General features: G+C 36.1%; 1 protein-coding gene across 1 annotated transcript; it reads left to right on the top strand.

Annotated features, from left to right (window-relative positions):
• Positions 1–1,374: 1,374 nt before the first annotated feature.
• Positions 1,375–12,280, top strand: LOC104107812 (phosphoenolpyruvate carboxylase 4). The gene is made up of 20 exons (XM_009616716.4): positions 1,375–1,664; positions 2,783–2,946; positions 3,167–3,281; positions 3,375–3,452; positions 3,554–3,622; positions 3,705–3,783; positions 3,869–3,945; positions 4,026–4,121; positions 4,438–4,579; positions 5,408–5,539; positions 6,311–6,378; positions 6,517–6,762; positions 7,154–7,279; positions 7,422–7,523; positions 7,593–7,739; positions 8,934–9,032; positions 9,201–9,289; positions 10,153–10,279; positions 10,355–10,561; positions 11,225–12,280. Exons 1-20 carry the CDS (start codon positions 1,509–1,511, stop codon positions 12,047–12,049), a joined length of 3,144 nt encoding a protein of 1,047 aa, XP_009615011.1. The 5' UTR covers positions 1,375–1,508; the 3' UTR covers positions 12,050–12,280.
• The last annotated feature ends 1,286 nt before the right edge of the window (positions 12,281–13,566 follow it).

The raw sequence follows: 13,566 nt of genomic DNA, 5'->3' as shown, positions 1-13,566 counted from the left end.
GCTTTCAAACCATAGTTTTCAGAAGTTGCTTTTAGGTCTGGCACAAGTAAAAAAGCCAACTATTTTTCACGTATATGTTTCTCTTTTGGTGTCTTACATGTTTGTGCAACAAAAATACAAATTAATACCCCGTATGTCCATAATTTGTTTTTCTTTTTTGATTTAAAAAAAAAATATATTTGTCTATAAAATTTTACTAAGTTTTTAGAAATTTTTGAAAAACTCATTTTTCAAAAATCAAAAAGTGGTTTTGATCACTTTTTCAAAATTTTCAGAATTTTTTTCCACTCACAAAACTATAATATTTTTTCAAGTAAAATACATGTCCAAACATAATTTCAAATTTCAAATAACATTTTTTAAGTTAACTTCAAATACTATCTTTTTTCAGAAATTATAATTTTTATATCCAAACGCATGCTAAAAGTGATTTTTTTGGTTATTAAAAACAGTGTTAGGGACCTAAAAGGAAAGGAAAAGAAAAGATAAAACCTAACGGTGTTAAAGGAAGAAATGTTTTGACCTCAAAATTTAGCGAAGATAAACATGCATTTCTTGCCAATTGACCATCGTATGGTTAGTTGGTTATTTTTTCTGTCCAGTTTGACATGTCACTAATATTACGGATTCAGACAAAATTTTCCTTTAATTACGATTTTAAGTATTTTTTAATCACTAAAAATTGAAATTGATAATTTTAAAGAAAATGAAGAAATGATACTGAAATTCATGCTAAAAGTTAGAAAATTTGGTCCTCATACTCCGAAAATAAATTTTCGACCGGAGAAAAGTTTTATTTGTGAAGATATTATTATTATACATCAAATTTTAACTCGCTTAAAAAAACTGATACTATTAAATCACCTAAAAAATAATTACAATAATTTTATAAAAAAGATAGTTTAATAAAGTAGAAAATATAAGTTATCTAAAAAAAACTAATATAATTAGTATAAAAATTATTTGTGCACCGAAAGATATAATATAATGGTCAATAAAGTGGACAATCTTCAAGACTATGTTTAAATTTTAGCGGAGATAAAAAATACAAGGTAATTTTTCTTATCTAACTAAATTTTGATAGATAAAATTACTTGATACTTACGCCGATAGTGAAATAATACCCAAAAAAAGGTAAAAGTTTCAAATTGACCACTATTTACAAAGAGCCATTCTACCCTTACTTTTTTGGAAAAACAAAAAAAATAAAAAATAAAAAAATGTGAAAATAAGTGAAATAGAAAAGAATTTATTTGCAGAATATTCCTCAGGAAATGCCACTTGTCAAACATCCACATTTTCCGTTGATCAGGGGTTGAGGTTGAGGTAGGTAAAAAGAGAAAATATCAGATCCTCTCATAAAGCAAGGGTCTCTTCTTTTTCTTCTCAAATCAAACTCTTTTCCTCACACACACACACACTCTCTCTCTCTGCCCTTCCAAATATCTCCATTTTTCCTCTTAATCTCCGCCATTAACGTTTCTCTGTTTTAAGCTCAAACCGTAACAATGACGGACGTAACTGATGATATAGCTGAGGAGATATCATTTCAGGGATTTGAAGATGATTGTAGGCTCCTTCAGAGCCTTCTTAACGATGTTCTTAACAGGGAAGTTGGTCCTCAATTCATGGAAAAAGTTGAACGTACTCGCGTCCTCGCTCAGGTCCATTTTTTGTTCTAGATTTCACATTTTCACTCCCCCCCCCCCCCCGGGCTCACTTTTGTTTTTTTGTTTTTTTAAGGTGTTCATTGAATAACGTTATTTATTTATTTATTTTTACGGCGACAAAAACTTTCTCAGCCATTACCTGATTTTGTCTCTTGGTCGAGTAAATATTTTGTGATTGGTTCTTTGGTGTATTTAAGTGGAGAAGTGTGGTGGTACAGGTAACCTTGGTTCAGACTATGTATGTATCGTTCAGACTTCAGACTATGTATTTATCTTAAAAAAATCCATACAAATTATTAATTTAGAACCCAAGAGCTTAAAAAGGCTAAAATTCTGAACGAGTAAGCTTCAAATCTGGGCTCCGCCTGCTTAACTATTGTCCATGGAGTTTCTAACCATGTGCTGTTGGCCCTCAAGATTTTCGAATTATCAAAAGAAGTTCATGTGTTTTTTTTCCTCTGTTCCCTGCATGGGTTGATAGTTATGTGTATAAAGTTATTTGGGTTCGCTTTTTCTCTGTTTGCAGTTGTGCCCTTGTATGTGCATGTGGTCCAAATCGTGTTGGTTTAGTGCTTCATGCTCTTTGATGCGTCTGTTTTATGTGTCTGAGTCAGAGATGATACTCTTTGAATGATTTGTATGTGTCGTTATGTCAAGTTTTAGTACCTATAGCTGATCTTTTGAACAGAGGCAGATCCAGGATTTTTGACATTATGGGTTCAAGTTCAAGATTCCACGACAGCGCCATTTGATTTATTGGGTTCAAAATCTATCATTTGTACATATTTGGTAGATTTTCTAGTATATATTTAGGGTTTGAACCAAAGCTACCAGGTTCAGATGAACCCATAAGTTGTACACTAGATCCGCCCCTGCTTTTGAAATCCGTTTTAAGACCTATATTAAACAATTAACACAATGCGGAAGTTTGCTTAAATGTGGGTATATTTTCCAAACATTTGTTTGGTTTTGAACATCTTTTTATGGTTCCTTTTTGATCTCTCAATGGGTTGGTTTCTTTGTTCAAAGGGCTGTGATAAGTGTAGAATCTACAATTTCTAGTGTTCAGATATGTGTAATTATACTAATTGGAAGTTTTGTTGTAACTTTAGGGTGCCTGTAACATGAGAATGGCGGGAATTGAGGATACAGCAGAGCTTCTGGAGAAACAACTGGCATCAGAATTGTCAAAAATGACGCTAGAGGAAGCTCTTGCCATTGCGCGTACATTTAGCCATTATCTTAATTTGATGGGAATTGCAGAAACACATCATAGGTGAGCAGCCGTCATTTCCCTTTTGTTCAGTTACTTCAGTGTAGGTGTGTTCTCCTATCAAGTGCTCTATGGGTTGCATATCATAGTTCTGGTAGTTATGTTATTAATCTGATTGTTGAATGTTGCAAATTCTGATAGCTTTAACAGCTTTTATTTTGCCTTTCAATAGGTAGGTGTAGGAACCACTTAAATCTATTAAATAACTGACTCATGCTTGTAGGGTACGCAAGGCGCGAGGAGAAGCACAGTTGTCAAAATCTTGCGATGACATTTTCAACCACCTCTCGCAGAGTGGTGTTCCTCCAGATCAGCTTTATGACACTGTCTGCAAGCAGGTCTGCTTGTTTATCCAATTTATCGGAGTACTACACGTAGAAGTCTTTTGATCAGGCATTCTTTTGATTACACAAGTTTTCTCCCTATCGCAGGCTGTTGAGATTGTTCTCACTGCACATCCGACACAAATCAACCGTCGTACCTTACAATACAAACACATCAGAATTGCTGTGCGTTTTCTTTTCCAGAATTTTTTCATTAAAAAAAGTACGATTATATATTATAGTAAACCAACTTTGACCGTTGCTCTGTGAATCTTTATTTTGTGTAGCACCTTTTGGAATATAATGACAGGCCTGATCTTGGGATTGAAGATAGAGAGATGCTAATTGAAGATCTGGTGGGTGCCATTTCATGCTTTGGATATTGAAGCCACATATTGAACACCTTCACTGACCCAATAGTGTTTTGGGTTCTTGTAGGTGAGAGAGATGACTTCTATATGGCAAACGGATGAGCTCAGGCGGCACAAACCTACTCCAGTTGACGAAGCCAGGGCTGGTAATTTTCGGAGATTTGTACAGATCCTGATTTCGAAACCTTTTCATTCTAGTATGACAAGTGACAACAAGTTAAAACTTTTCAGGTTTACATATTGTGGAACAGACGCTGTGGAAAGCTGTACCCCATTATTTACGTCGAGTCAGCAATGCTTTAAAAAAGGTTTTCTATCATCTGATCTTTCACACTATCATAATGAAGCTATACAACATGTTATAATTGGTTGCGCCTCCTCCTTTTAGCATACTGGAAGGCCTCTACCATTGACATGCACACCAATAAGATTCGGATCTTGGATGGGGGGCGATCGAGATGGAAATCCAAATGTCACAGCAAAGGTTACGTTTAATATGCTCATCCATGCAAAAGACTTTTTTTCTGTCTTTTGTGAACTCAATTATTTTTATATACTCTGGTGAATATGGAGTTGGTACATTTATTTATTTATTTATATTTATTTTTTGGTTCAAGATCCACTTTAAATAGAATCTATGTCTCCATAAAGTCATGCTTCCACTTGCATTATGTTTCCTTTCTCATAAACAATGATGAAAGTTCCTAGTATAATTTCAGCAAACGATCATTTTTTACGAGAAGTAAGAGTTTTTTTGATTCCATCTGCAAAATTAACATATGTATTTTCTGTTATTTCAGGTCACAAAAGATGTCTCTCTTCTCTCCAGGTGGATGGCTATTGATCTTTATGTACGAGAAATAGATAGCCTCAGATTTGAACTTTCCATGAATCAATGCAGTGAAAGATTTGCAAGATTGGCACATGAAATCTTAGAAAAAGGTTTGTTATCTCAAAATTCTTTTGGAGCTTTGTTCCTTAGGGTCATGCCTCTTGCTAGGACATTTGGTTTGCAACCATATGATTAGGTCAGTGAGTGACAAATGAATTTGGTAATCTTTAATCAGTTGTGACCTACAGTTGTATAAGTCTGGCCTCTTCTTGAAGAGATCTAATACTTTGTTAATTATTCCATTTGTTTGGAATCATTTTCTTGAAAGTTGATGTTCTGGATATCTTCTGTCTCAGAGAAATGATTGTTTTACTTGATTGGTTGGTAAACGATTTTTTATCAGCTATGTATATCCTAGAAAGCTCGATTGAAATTATCAAGAAAGGGAAGGTACCTGATGGTACTGTCTTTTCTTTTTTCCTTTTAAATTCTACATACAATTCTAAATGTTCCCTGTTGATTGAGCTCTTTTTACCCCGCCAAATGTGTAAGATATAACATATGTTCTTTATTTATTTAGCATGGATTCTATCTTATTCCTATTGTTTATAGGTCAGCTCTTAATTGCTTTTCATGTTTTTTAAGATGCTAATCTTACTGTAGAACGTGTATGTCTCAGTCAATTATTTAATTACTTGCCATGTGCTATCAATCCAAAAAAAATAATCTTGACAAGGGATGTGTTATCAATCATAAAATTAGCTGTATGCCAGATACAAAATATTCTAGCTTAAGTTTTAGAACAGTTGGAGGCCTTTTCCGATGTGTATTCACCTTATTTTTATGACATTCTCAAGCAATTAGGCCATTTACGAACTATTACGGAATTAGCATCCAGCTATATATCTTTTTTGATGGTCTCTTGGAATCCCTTCCAGGAAATACTTCTGAGGATCACCTTGAGTCTTGGAATCATTCCTCAAATTGGAGTCAATCAAAACATCAAGGACAACATGCTCCACCTTTCCCTACACAGCTTCCAACCGGAGCTGATCTGCCCTCTTGCACAGGTAGCATTTTGCTGGTTGGACATCTGCACTTTAGTTATGTCTGTCTGGTCAGGCCTTTGCTCCTTTCTATTTTCGTCTCTAACTCAACAGTGTTATTTTAGCAGATTCATTGTCCATTTGATGTCATACTGACAACTTTAACTTGCATCATCTGATTTAATAATGCCTTCAGAATGTTCGAATATCTTCATACCTGCTTGGTTATTATTCACGGTGTTCTTAAGTTAAAATTCATTATTTCGATACTTCATGCTGCATAATTTCTCTTTAGTCTTCTCGTGACTTCTCCTTTATGTTTATTTTTCTTTCGCCGTACTTAATAGGTGAAGTTTGTGTTGATTTCCCCTCGATTGGCAAATGGGGTTTGGGAAATCATGAACATGTACTTATGAGGTTGGTTCTTTGCCGTGCCTTCAAGGGGCTTCAACGTTTTTGCTGCAATAAATTGGAATATTGGATATCTCTAATCTAATACTATAGAAAGCAAAAATGTTTCATATCTTCTTTTATTTTAAATTTCAAGTTACCAATTTCTTAGGTGTCACTGTAATAAGATCCTTGAAGATCCAATCGCTGTAAAAGCAGATCCCACTATCTGGTCGATGTTGTCATACATTATCAATGCCTCAAACTGACATCTGTTTATTATGGTTTCTAATGTTTGTTTAAGCAATTTGCTGCATATTCTGTATTTTCTTTCCTATGTTCTTTTTCAATATAAAAACAATGTTAGATAGTTACTGATAAAGAAAAACACATGATCTTTCACAGAAAATGTCGAGTCCCACTATCCTAGACTGGCTCTTCCTGGGACAGAATTCATACCACTCAAAAATCAGGTTAAGCTGGTTTTATGATTTCATTACAGTTGTCATTCTTGTCTGTCTATGCCCCTCTATCTTCACAAATTAGTATCTTGCTTATTGTTTGTAACTCTGAGTGATACTCTGTATCTCATGTATTTGAAATCTTTACAGGATAGTCAGAGTACTTCAAAAGTGGGTCCCCTTGCTGGTGATTCTATCAAAAATACTGAAAAGGCATATGGAAATGGAAATGGAAATATAACACCACGTGCTGCTAGTCAGCTTCTGGCTCAGAGGAAAATTTTTGCCGACTCTCAGGTAGGAAGGGCCAGCTTCCAAAAGCTACTGGAACCAAGCTCATCGCAGAGACCTGGGATTGCTCCCTATAGAATTGTCCTTGGGGATGTAAAAGAAAAGGTATCCTAACTGGAGTACTTGAAAATTGGTTTAAAAAATAGGATGATTATAGGCAGATTTCAGATGTGTTGATAGGTGATGGAATATATCTCATAAATTATAGCACAGAATACTGCTTATACATAAGAAGAAAATTGTGGGGTTTGACAGTTTTCTTTTCTTGAAATGTAATAACTTCATTGTTTAATGAATAATTGGTGGGATGAAAGTTGATTGATTAATTCACAATGAGGAATTATATCAATATTGTGCCTTTTCCATGTTCCATATGCAAAAGTTGGAAGTTTGGAAGTTATTATAGACCTTAAAATTGAATGTTCAACTAGTGCTTTTCTTTTTGTTCTTTATGCCATATTGTTTGATGATATAAACTTGTCTTTTCTAAATTCAGCTCCTCAAGACACGGAAGCGGCTGGAGCTTCTTCTTGAAGATCTTCCGTGTGACCATGATCCTTGGGATTATTATGAAACATCAGATCAGCTTTTGGAACCACTACTATTGTGCTATGATTCACTGGTACAAGTCATTCCTCTTAGTTCCAAAATCTGTTTCTGCACCTTCTAATTATTATTTAAAATTCCAGAAGAAGAAAAAATCTATTTATACTCAGGACAACTCCTTTTAGTTCTAATAAATGTATACATTGGGTGCATTGTAGCAATCATGTGGGTCTGGGGTTCTAGCTGATGGGCGGCTTGCTGACCTAATCAGGCGAGTTGCTACATTTGGGATGGTCTTAATGAAGCTTGACCTTCGTCAGGTATATGATTTTACATGTTATTGGTGAGTTCTAGTGAAATATATGCTTATATTCAATTCAATGAATCAGGAATCTGGTAGGCACTCTGAGGCACTTGATGCAATCACGAAATACTTAGACATGGGTACCTATAGTGAGTGGGATGAAGAACAAAAGCTGGACTTTCTGATTAAAGAGCTAAAGGGGAAAAGGCCTTTGGTTCCTCCTACTATAGAGGTAAGATAATGTATTTCTATCCTATTTTAACTGTATTGCTTACTTATCTTCAGGTTTGTTTAATTGATCTAATCTGACCGTTCACAAGAGGAAAAGAATGATATAGTAGAACCCATTTAATACTAGAGATAGCTTACCTGCTCAAACATGTAGGCAGGGGAAGTACCTTTATGACTGGTTAGTGCTGACAGCCGTAATTCTACCCTGTCAATTGCTGAAAGCGCTTCATCCCTCTATCTGCGATTAATATGGGAACCTTCAAGCTATAACTGATAACAAGCTATAACTGATAACATCCATAAAATGAGTAATATACATCATGAATCATCATATCTTGTGATTAAAATGTTGTAGGAGGCCCTTAATTGTGTTCCAATCTATTTTTGAAATTGGCTTTTTCTTTTCTGTTTTCCACTACATATATTGGCGTGTCAAATATAATATTCGAGGAAATTCCTGCATTCATATGACAATAGTTTTTAATAGTGAATGCCACTGCCATTTAACATAATTAACTGATGTAACCAAGCTCTAAAATAATATCCACCTTATGCTATGAAGCAGAGATGGTCAATTAATGATTTCATCAAAAGGCCTAGGTCTTTATTCAGCAGGCATACCAAATGGATGTCCCTGTATCCCTGCAGCAGCTACATTTGCTGTCCATTTCTCTGAGAAGGCCCCAGTAGCTAGGCAGTAGTGCTTGCTTTTTCTTTTCTCGTGCAGGTTATACCTAAATGTTCTGTCTCTGGAGAAGAAACCCAAAACTTACTCATATACTGGTCCGACTTTATTATCCTTTCTTGATTACTAGAGGAGGGCAAATGGATAGCCTTGAATTGAGTATTTGGTGGTATATAAGGCAGAAAAAAGAGGTAAATAGATAACTGATTCATGGATTATTATCAAAACCACATCATTATATCTTTTAATATATTAATAAAAAAATTGATAACTGATTCTTGGAAGGGAAGTAATATCAGATAGTGAGTATCAAAAGTTCAAAACACATATGATGATATCTTTGAATAAATTAACTGATGTGTATCTAAGTTTTTACCACTTGAGTTGAATCGTATACGTGTTGCAATTAAATTAGCTGTCAAAATCCAGTGGCCTGAGTTCCTTTATTAGGTTGCTGCTTCCTATTCTTCGTCTTGGATTTGATGATTTCTTTTAATCTTTCTTTTATAGGTTCCGCCTGATGTCAAAGAAGTCTTGGACACGTTCAAAGTGGCAGCTGAATTAGGAAGTGATTCACTTGGAGCTTATGTTATTTCCATGGCTTCAAATGTATGATCATATTCCACATGGATTAAATATAGAGTATAGACTTCATTTCGCAGTGGTGGAGTGGTTCAACTAAATCTGCATAAAGGATACTTGATATTAAGTTTTTAACTACCGTCTAGTTTCCATTTTCTATTATCTACTATATTTTGATTTATCTTCATTTGGCAGGCCAGTGATGTCCTAGCTGTAGAGCTTTTACAGAAGGATGCACGCCTTGCTGTTGCTGGGGAGCTAGGCAGACCTTGTCCCGGTGGAACGTAAGACTGCTATCTTTTCTGTTGCAGATAAAATAACAGAACTTTCTTCTTAACTTACCCAAAAACTTATGTGCATGTGTATGGCTATTTATGACCCAGATTAATCCAGTCTGGCTAATGTTAAGCCAATGAATTGTCATCACACACTTTGGTTATCTTTTCCCATCTTTTTGATGCTTGCATAATTTCCATCTTATAGAAGGTGGTAATTTTTCAACTGCATTCAGACAAGTACACATGTCTACTGGGCCACCTTTTTTCCCCTTTAGGTGGTTGGATATAATTTTATGTCCTCTCATCTAATTCTTTCTTGCATTATAGGCTTAATGCTTCACGACAGCTAGTTTCAGCGGTTCTCCTATTGTGGTTCCTAGAAAATTGTGTGATCAGGTTCCAAGGAAAATAAAATTATTGTGGGGGTGCTAAATCAACAAAATTATTTTCATAGATATTTTCTCATGCGCCTCATAGTTATTTGTGGAAATCGTGCCTAGAAAGTGCAAAGGATCCCAGTTTCCACAAATGCTGTTGTCATACTTGAAATTCCACTTATGCAGCCATGACTGCAGGGTGCAATTTATTTATTATTTTTTTTTTTATCGGTTTCTTGTTTTCATCTAAGGCAACTTGCTAAATTAATATCCAAGTACCTAGTAACACTTTTGCATTGAAACCAGTTGAGATGAGTTCGCAAAATTAGTTGTAGCTCACGCAACCAGACCGTTCTAAGGGTAATGCTTATATGATTATGAACAGAGGTAATGCTAATATGATTGAATAGAGGTAACGCTTATAAGATTATGAACATAATGCTGCTTATAAGATTATGAACATAATGCTAAATATTTCATGTATTTCAACAGACTGCGGGTGGTTCCTCTGTTCGAGACCGTGAAAGACTTGAGAGAAGCTGGCTCGGTGATCAGAAGATTACTCTCAATCGACTGGTATAGGGAGCACATCATAAAGAACCACGATGGACATCAGGAGGTATGTATGCCATAATGCATTACACTATCCAAAAAAGTTTCACTTTTGGCTTCAGCTCATGGTTGGTGTGCACAGGTGATGGTTGGTTATTCTGACTCTGGCAAAGATGCTGGCCGTTTCACTGCAGCATGGGAGCTTTACAAAGCTCAAGAAGATGTTGTAGCTGCATGTAATGAATATGGCATTAAAGTCACTCTGTTCCATGGGCGTGGAGGAAGCATTGGCCGTGGTGGTGGTCCTACTTACCTTGCAATTCAGTCCCAGCCACCCGGCTCTGTTATGGTTTGTTTTTAGTTAAATCATCTTGAAACTCCTAATATGTTACTCGCATGTACATTCTGTTTACATTTTGCATGCTAAGTGTCTGAAGGTTTCTTTGAATTATATTCTGGGTGAATTCAAAATCAGGATTGTCATACCTATATAGGTCCTGTCACCAACTGTGTGGCAGGCTGGCAGCAACTGGCTACTCCACCTTAATGTCATAATAAGGAGAGTGTATTTGGGTAGAAATTGTTTTTAATCTGAATCATCTAGTATTTTCATAATGAAGCGGGAGCAAAAGATGGATGTGTGTGTGTTCACCACCCTATTACAAAATTCATTGTACTTCTCTGGATGGTACCTTCTAGTCAGAATTGCCACTAATTTCTTTGGTGCATGTCTTGCTTCCTCTTCGTCTAATGACTTCCTTTTTAACTGGCCAATCTGCTCTCTAACCTATCATGCATAACAATAATTTGATTGGATTATTAAAAAAATGGTCCCAACTTATGGACATTATCTGCTGATTCTTAACCTCTAATCATTTGGAAGTTTTTGTTCCTTAAATAATAAAACAGTTTGAGAATGATAAGTAATACTCAGCATTTGTTATCAGAAAAGCCAAAATATTCACCTCTGCATGCACTCGGTTTCTAATTAATTTATTTCTGAATTTATCAGGGTACTCTTAGATCTACGGAACAAGGAGAAATGGTGCAGGCAAAATTTGGACTACCCCAAATGGCTGTTCGTCAGCTAGAGATTTACACCACGGCTGTTCTACTTGCTACATTACGCCCCCCCCAGCCTCCAAGGGAACAAAAATGGCGTAATCTGATGGACGACATATCAAATTTAAGTTGCAGGAGTTATAGAAGCACAGTATATGAAAACCCTGAGTTCCTCGCTTACTTCCATGAAGCAACACCTCAGGCTGAGCTAGGATTTCTCAACATTGGTAGCCGTCCAACAAGGAGAAAGAGTACAGGAGGAATTGGGCAACTCCGTGCAATTCCATGGGTATTTGCTTGGACCCAAACAAGATTTGTCCTCCCTGCTTGGCTTGGAGTTGGAGCAGGCTTGAAGGGTGTTTGTGACAAGGGACATACAGAAGACTTACGAGCAATGTACAGAGAATGGCCTTTCTTCCAGTCCACTGTTGATCTTATAGAGATGGTTTTGGGGAAAGCTGACATTCCTATAGCGAAGCATTATGATGATGTTCTAGTATCTGAAACACGAAGAGAACTTGGTGCAGACCTGCGGAGGGAGCTCTTGACGACAGGAAACTATGTCCTATTGGTTACTGGTCATGAGAAGCTATCAGCAAACAACCGTAGTTTGAGGAGGTTGATCGAGAGCAGGCTTCCATATCTGAATCCAATGAATATCCTGCAGGTGGAGATATTAAAGAGGTTGAGGCGTGATGAAGACAACACTAAGCTTAGAGATGCCTTGCTCATTACGATAAATGGTATTGCTGCGGGGATGAGGAACACTGGCTAAAGGCCAAGAAGTTTAGCTATAGACCTCCCCTTTAAGTGATTGATACAGAATACATACAGTGCTTATGGAAAATGTAGATAAAATCTGTGCTTAATTATCCTTCTATAACCTATCAGTAGTATTGTTTTCGCTGCCTACATATTCTCTATGGTATATGTTGTGGTTAAGCATTTGAATGATTAAATAGCAAAGGGCTTTTTATCAAATGAAATGGCTTTTCTTTTTCTTCAATTTTTATATGTATTACTATTTACGAATGAAGATTACAAGTGGTTGGAGTATATGTGTCTCTACTATTTTTACATCTCATAACTAGTCTTCAACCAGGTTTGGGCAGAAGAGAAGTGTTAGATTCAATATATTTTCAAGAAAGTGATGGGAGAAGCTGATTTATGTAGTACAAGGCTTTCACATGTTAGGTATGTGATAGCCCTTGGTGCTCCCATGATATTTATCTATGATAACTGCTCATCAATTTCACTTGCCTCTACGGCGCTCCTGTGATATTTGCCTACCATATTGCTCACCAATTTCACTTGCCTCTGACGCGACTGTTCACCAATTTCACTTGCCTCTACGGCACTCCCTTGATATTGCCCTTAATCATTATGAAGTTCTTGGTTTAGTGTTGGTATCCTCAATTCTTAATTTTGGTTCGAGCCCAGCCCTTAATGGACCAACTTGCAACGTGAATTTAGATTAGTTGGGTCAGTGGCTTTTGGATGCCAAAATGATTAACCAAAAGGAAGTAGAGAACAAGGTTGATCTTCTGAGAAGAAAAATCCATAAAATGCAAGTGTTTCCCTCCACCACCAGGAGTGGAATCTAAGATGATCTCATATACAAATCACAATACACAACTATCAGTTCCTTTGGCCATTTCTCTCCTTTTTTTTTAATTCTATGTGTTATGTCGAGGAAGAGGTAAACCCGAAAATAAAGAAGATAAAGAATATCAAATTTTAACGTGAAAAACCCTTCAAATCGAAGGTAAAAATCACGGGATCACAAAGGTCCAAAAGGCTCCACTATAATAATAAGATGGGTACAAAGGTTCTCCAAATTGGCTACACAATAAGTGCCAAACACGGAGTAACAATAGCAACAAATCAATTGAAGAAAGAGGAGAAGTCACAAAATAGAGCGGCTATTCGGGGCTCGAAATCGGATGCTACAGACCTCTAAATCCGATCTTCACCGTTCAAACCAAAGACTAAGATTTTACGAACACTCGGTCAAAATGTCAGCCCGATCCAACAGTTAATGAATTAGTAAAAGTGATTTGAAGTTGGTTGGTTGGAACAAAATCTGCAGCAATACAAACATTTTTTTTCTCTTCTCTCTTGATGAAAGCTCTCTCACAAACCACTCGTACATGCTAAAGTCTTTCCAAGACTTATACCAAAGAGTATAAAACTCCAAGATGCTCTATTTATAGATAATGAATGGTGCTTTCTTTTAAAGCCAAAACTAGCTCTAAATAGGAATAAAAATCGAATCCAATTCCGAATAGGAAT

Source organism: Nicotiana tomentosiformis, chromosome 4, assembly GCF_000390325.3.
Source record: "Nicotiana tomentosiformis chromosome 4, ASM39032v3, whole genome shotgun sequence".
Taxonomy (NCBI): domain Eukaryota; kingdom Viridiplantae; phylum Streptophyta; class Magnoliopsida; order Solanales; family Solanaceae; genus Nicotiana; species Nicotiana tomentosiformis.
This window is presented reverse-complemented; position numbering and strand designations above follow the sequence as displayed.

What these genes read in the sequence shown, in the direction of transcription:
- LOC104107812 (XM_009616716.4), top strand. Translation starts at nt 1,509, where the DNA reads ATGACGGACGTAACTGATGATATAGCTGAGGAGATATCATTTCAGGGA. An exon ending in ACATGAAATCTTAGAAAAAG is followed by an intron (nt 4,580 to 5,407) that starts GTTTGTTATCTC and finishes AATCCCTTCCAG; the next exon opens with GAAATACTTCTGAGGATCAC. An exon ending in TTATTTCCATGGCTTCAAAT is followed by an intron (nt 9,033 to 9,200) that starts GTATGATCATAT and finishes TTCATTTGGCAG; the next exon opens with GCCAGTGATGTCCTAGCTGT.